Source organism: Clytia hemisphaerica, unplaced genomic scaffold (genome assembly GCF_902728285.1).
Source record: "Clytia hemisphaerica strain Z4C2 unplaced genomic scaffold, Clytia hemisphaerica genome assembly, whole genome shotgun sequence".
Classification (NCBI taxonomy): domain Eukaryota; kingdom Metazoa; phylum Cnidaria; class Hydrozoa; order Leptothecata; family Clytiidae; genus Clytia; species Clytia hemisphaerica.
Window position 1 is genome coordinate 1 of NW_027104379.1, and position 6,809 is coordinate 6,809.

Sequence of the window (6,809 nt, forward strand, 5' to 3'; positions counted from 1 at the left end):
GATCGTCTGGTTTTATTCTTGCAGCTTCCCAAATCCAACTCTCAAACATCACAAGCCGAATGAAATACTTCGATTTCCCATAGAAATTATGCGCTGAACAATCCGGGGGTCAATGAATCAACGATCAAACGCAATCGAACATCAATCAAACTGAAATCTGAAAATTGCGGTAATATTCAATTGAGATTCAATTGCGTTCGACAATCGAATTTCAATCGGTCGATTGCGTTCGATTTGGTTCGACTGGTTCGATCGCCGATTCCGTTCGATTGAGATCGTCTGGAAAGGGATTCATGAAAAAATAACCCAGCGCTTTTTAATGAAATTAGCATTTTCAAAAACTATGAGAAATTGCCTAAAATTTGATCCCATACATGTTTTTTTTTTATAAGCATTGCACTTATAAGCATATCTAGCCTAGGCTCAGATATGGTGGAAAATTAAGCATATGGCGAGCATTACTTGAGCCTACGAAAAATGTTTTTTCCTGATTTTGGCTTCTTTTGGCTGGAATTTTACGGATTTTCAGTATTTCCCTAAATTTATACTTTAGATTTTAAGCATCCCCTTAAGCATTTTTCAGCCTTATTAAGCTTTTGACCTAAGCATCTCTGAGCCTGTTTTCGGATTTTTGTATGCTTATAAAAAAAAAAACATGTAGATGAAAAAATTTGAGCCAAGCCAACCTTAAAAACTAATTTGAAGATGAACTTCCCAAGAAAAAGATCTACAGGGGAGACAAAACCCACCTAGATCCGCACACCGCAGAATAGGCTATTTCCCAGAAATTTTTCCGGACCTCAAACACTGACCCATTTATAGGTGCGGAATTATTTTTACTTTAGCGTATAAACAAGGCCTTAGAAATCAAAGCGCTGTCTCGGGAATTGAATGACAAGATTTGGTTGGTTGATATTCTGGTTGCTGCACGTTTGCAATCAGTTATTTTGTCTTATTTTAAGTTTTCAAGTTTTAATCAATTGTCTTGGGAACTTGAACTTGATTCAGGTAACTCTCATCCTTGTTATTGCAAATACATCCTGTAGATGACTGATATTGTTTTTTCTGAAAGCTTGATTTCCTAGTGTGACTAACTGTTAGGTGAACGCGACGGTCTATTGCATAACTAATCACTCCACACTTCAGTGGATGCAAGTAAAACCAGGGTGAAACTAGATATTACATCTATAAACAAGATTTGTTCAAATTGGCTCGCTAATATTCTCCCCATTTAGCATGTGATAAGGCTGCAAATTTGCCTGCACAACGTCCTATAAAGTATTAGCTTGAGTATCAGGGTTTTATTTCTGTATTACGGAGCGGATAATTTCTGACCCAATTGGCGATTGAGTTGAGTAATTTAATATGCGGAACTGAGTCATAGCAGTCAATAGAAGAGATTGCTGCATTGCACACGGCCCTTCTTTTTGGGGCTTTTGGCCTCTCAGTGCCTTGTACAATAGGTAGCTGTAAAATTTCACCCTTCATAACACCTCCATTATTTGTTTCAATCCGTGGTCCTAAGGCATAGGCTTTTCTCATCTTCAATTTTCTGAAGAGAGCAGAAATTTATAATGCAAAAAGTTAGATTCTACCAACAAAGTGCCTTAAAAAATCATTGAATAAAAGAAGAACTTTAAAAATCTTAAATATTTTCATATTATTAAAATTATTTTTATATTGTTAATATAAATAATCGCTTTGCGTACTCATCGTTTTTTTTTATTTTTAAAATTGTAGCACTTATACTATAGATAATTTTGATGGAAGTTGTTTGAGTATTTTTACAAGATTCTTGACAGAAGATGTTTTGTTTTATTGTCAAATGAAAACAGTGCCATTATTAATTTTGTTACATCTGCACTTCAATAAAGTCTTGATTCCGATTGAAGATTCTATTCTGTTATTTACAATGCTTTTTAGATCTTTAGAGTTATACTTTACTAAGTGAATTGCCTCAGCTGCCTTTGTTAATGTTTTTTGGGTGAACTTAATATGAATCATAGACAAATAGTTTGACTGCTTAAATTTTTGTTGTTAAGATAACTGGACTTTGTGAAATATAGTGTGTTATTTATTCATCCAGTGGTTCAGTCAAATCAGTTTAAAAAATGGGTAAAAATTTTTGTTCTACATTTCTATAAAAAAAATTTAACTCCTCTCAAATTCATACAAATGTTGTAATTGTGTCAACTAGATAAAAAACAGGGTGAAATGGCTAATCTATTGATAAAATTAAGTTCACTAAAATGATAATAATACATGGTGGGATAAAGTCTTGGATGGCCATCCATTTAGCTAGTTTTCTTTGTTCTGAGCAGAGTCAGGGCTCAGAAATAGATTCATGACAAACTTGTCAACCAAAAATATGACAATCGATTGTTGAAAAGAAATTTTTGGAGAACTCTTTAATATCAACACCTTTGTGCTTTGCTTAAAAAGGAATGCTACAATGCTTGGCTGATCCGATTAACATTGTTTTTATTTTTGTTGTAGTTTGTTGGTCAGGAATGGCTTTCAATCTAGGGGGAGGTGGTGATGATGATGATAGTGATGATCCATTGCAAGATGATCCATGGCCATCACACGCCTCACACCCTTTTGTGTTGGAAGACATGGATGATGGAGATTTTGTCATCAGAACAATCCCCTCTGATGAAATAATATGCGAGACTGTGGAAAGAAAGGCAAAATGCATCAGTAAATATCTTATGGGTGATGTTTTAGGTGAGGGTGCATATGGGAAAGTCAAGGAGGTTCTTGATATAGTGACACTACACAGGCGTGCTGTCAAGATTATGAAAAAGCGTAAGCTACGTAAGATTCCACATGGGGAAGAAAATGTTAAACGTGAAATTTGGATGTTAAAAAGAACTAGCCATAAGAATGTTATAGAACTGGTTGATGTAATGCAAAATAAAGAGCGAGGTAAAATCTACATGGTAATGGATTATTGTGTATGTAATATGCATGAAATGCTCAAAAAATCTGCCAATCACTTCTTTCCTGAGTGGCAAGCTCACTTCTATTTTACACAGCTTATTGAGGGGTTGGAGTATTTACATAGCATGGGAATTATACATAAAGATATCAAACCATCCAATCTTCTCATCAACATGGATCAAACTTTGAAAATTTCGGACTTTGGAGTTGCAGAACAGTTAAATCCATTTGCTCCTGACGACTCATGTATTACCAGTCAGGGTTCCCCAATGTTTCAACCTCCTGAAATTGCAAACGGAGTAGATGTGTTTTCAGGATATAAACTTGATATTTGGGCATGTGGTGTAACTTTGTTCAATATCATTACAGGTCAATACCCCTATGAAGGGGACACCATTTATCGTTTGTTTGATAACATTGGTAAAAAGGAATGTGTCATTCCAACAACTCTAGACCCTGCTTTACAAAAATTACTTGCTGGTGTGTTTATGTAGAGATTTTAAAAAGCGCTTCAGTATTGAAGAAATTCGCAAACATACTTGGTTTCGTAGAAATCAACATCAAGTTGAAAAAGGTGTTGATTTTCCTTCAAACGATGGTGTCATGATAGTCTCTTAGAGAAAAGCAAAGAACACTAACAACAATACCCTTTCTTGATCGGCTAAATAAGGATGAGGCTGTTTTGATACCAAACGACTCATGTGTCTCGACATCAGATATTTCAGCAATGGATACCCCAACTAGACCAGATAATTTCAACAATCATTTTCTTAGACGTCAATCTACCCCTGAATTTGAAGTTGAAAATTCGAAAGATGGTGATAAAAAGTCAAAGTCAGGTAAATCACGGTTTACACCTAACACTTGTAAAAGCATGTAAGAGTGCAATTGCATCAGTACAATAATACACAAGGAAAAAAAGTCAAATAATATTTATTTAATAGGTTTTCAATTTATATATGGTAATAATGTTTTAGCCAAAGTATTTGTTTTTTAAAAGTACTTTAAATTTTTTTAACTTTAGCCAAAGTATAGTTTGCAAAGAATCACATTTGTTGCATTTTATTCAGATTCATGGTTATTGTTCTTATACAATATTCATTTCATTTTGGAAGAGTTTTCTTTCAATGACAGCTGCTAGTCATTCTCCTTTTTAAATAATATTGAATTCAATGCATATAGCTAATTATTTTTGTTCACATTTTTTTCATATTGTAATTATTGTATTAGAATGATTTTTAAAATTTAAAGTCTTCAAGACAAAATAAATTTTAGTCAATTTCCAACTCAAACCTGCTCAAAACGTTGACCAATTTAAGTGGCCTATGGACTAGTAAAGCAGATTGTCAATATTGGTTATCCTTTAAACCTCAATCATTTATAAGGTTGATCAGTATTTGAGATAATTTTTTTGATAATAATCTTTTTCATAAACTTTTAACCATTTGTTGCTCCTTGAAAGAATAGTTTTGAACTTTTAAACATTTCTTTTTTTTTCATATAGGAAAGAAAATAGAAAAATCAAACTGAAACATGTACATAATGATGAAGCAGCGTCACAAAATGAATCCTCAGTAAAACTTACCAAAAAGTATACTACCAGATCTGGTCAGTTATTCTTTATGCAAACATGACGTCTAGGCAACTCTCAGTGCATAACCAGAATGGAACTAGAAGGTCTCCTGACCAATCAGATTCCTCAACCATATCACACTCCTCACCTGGGCACAGAACACATGCTCCACGGTCAACCACCAGCCAACGAAGAACCACATCCAAACCACTTAACTTTCAGCAAGCAATGAGTGATTTTCGTACCATGTTTCCAGAATTGGATACAGACGTTATTGAAACTGTTTTGAGAGCAAATAATGGTGTTGTTCAAACTACAATAGACCAATTGCTTCAACTACAAGAATCTACGCAGGTTGAGAAAGCACAATCCGGACCTGTTTTACCAAGTTATGAAAGCTCTATCGGTGATGGGGAGGAGCCACCCCCTGCTTATAACGACATTTGGGAGGACGTAGGACCCCCAGAGCCTGATCCATTATTTCCGAATCCAAAAGTGAATGCAAAAATTCAATCACAACAAACTATTGCAGTTGAAAAGCCAAAGACATTTCCCAGAAATGCTTTATGGAATGCTCCACTTGTTGGGAAATTACCAAATGACTTTTTGCGAATCGATAATATTGTTTCTACTAATAACTCAAATGCTTCAATGGCTGATTCTAGGGAACAAAGCAATTACATGAACTTGAATAATAAGGATTGTAAACCAAAACATAATGAGAAAGACTTTATGACAGATGATGACTTGGAGAGGTTTATGGAGGACGAAAAACTTGCTATCTTTCTACAGAACGAAGAATTTCTTAGAGAGCTGCGTAGGAATAGAGAGTTTGTATCATCACTTGAAGCAGGTATCATTATTTTATAATGGATAACACTTATCAAAGATAGGGTATATTTCTTTTAAGTTAGTCAAGGTTTTTTCCCTTCATTTTAAACAAAAAGAAACATCCTCTTTTTAAAGGTTACTTCTCTCTTATACTCAACTCTTAATTTTTCTTGCTATATTTGTGATACCTTTATTTAGTTTAATAAAAGCTTTTAAGCCCAAAAATATTCTTCTTTAGATCACCAGGAAGCTATGATGGCATCTGGAAGTGCAGCTACCCCACCTGCAGCTTCAGTGGGTAGTGGTGGTGCCTGTCCTCGAACTACACCCACACAAGAAGACGCACAATTCCGTCAAAAATTACGACACATGGGAAAATGTAAGAGAGCCTTCCTTGGAAAATTCAATTGTTTACCACACTATGTTTCATGCTTTTACTTTTGATATACTCACAACATTTTGAAATGTGAAATGCCAGATCTGTTAGAATACACACTTTAGTTATTTTGAAAGTAAAGGGTATATTACTGTAAGCTGATCAGATGATATTTTGTATTTTAATTGGATAAAGGAGGATGTAAAAATGAGATGATCTTTTAACCACACATTTATTTTATCTTATTGAAGTCATCAGTTTTATCATAGATCATTATTCATTATCTTTTTCAGCAACAAGAAAAAAATTTGGAAAAATGGCAAAGAAATTTTCACGAAACAAATCAAACGGAAAACCTGCACCTCTTAGGTTAGTGTGCTAACTATCACTGTATTTGTTCTTGGAATCCCAATTTTATAATATAATCTTAAAGATTTAAAGGTTTTAGCTTAAAACCTGGGTTATTTTTTGTAATCGTTTTTAATAAGTGACCCCTAAAAATTATTGCATTAACGCAATCTTTGAAGCATCATTCTCTCCTGATTGGAAAATTGTGATATCCAATGCAGTAAGTTGTAAAATTTAACATTTGTAGCAAGACAACCTTCTCCTCTACAATTCTGTGTTTACTTTAATATTTTGAAAGAAAAACAATTGGAATCCTGAAAAAAAACATGAGAGAAACTTTTTCTATTTTCTGTTAGTATGACATCGTCAGAATCAACATTCAATCTTCTTGGAGATGAAGAAGACGAAGAACCTCCAAGAACTACTGACTTGTGTAAACTTTCAAATTAATCATTTTACTTTTTCATTAAAATGCCATTTTAAATTTGGTTACATTGATTTCAAAATTTTACTACGCTGCAATAGAATAATTGCCTATCGTGAATAAATTTCTATTTTGGCTAGTGACTCCAACTGTACAATCAAGATAATGATTCGATCATCTGAATTTCGGAGGATTCTATTTAAGTACTCTCCATGTGTTCTGATGCTTTTAAACATGTTTGAACTAAAAATCATCAAATAGCTGGGGAAAAACCAAACAGGGGGAAATGGGATAAAAGGAAATCTAATTTTTGG

General features: G+C 33.9%; 1 protein-coding gene and 1 pseudogene across 1 annotated transcript; both read left to right on the forward strand.

The window, feature by feature from the left end:
- The first annotated feature begins 2,420 nt into the window (after positions 1-2,420).
- Positions 2,421-4,132, forward strand: LOC136819113 (serine/threonine-protein kinase STK11 pseudogene; annotated as a pseudogene).
- Positions 4,133-4,450: 318 nt separating this feature from the next.
- LOC136819114 (CUE domain-containing protein 1-like) lies at positions 4,451-6,504 on the forward strand (the record flags this gene model as incomplete). The annotated part of the gene is given in 4 exon segments (XM_067075284.1): positions 4,451-5,369; positions 5,586-5,726; positions 6,017-6,092; positions 6,428-6,504. Coding segments are annotated over 4 exon segments (1,090 nt in total), but the record flags the coding sequence as incomplete, so codon positions are not given.
- Positions 6,505-6,809: the final 305 nt, after the last annotated feature.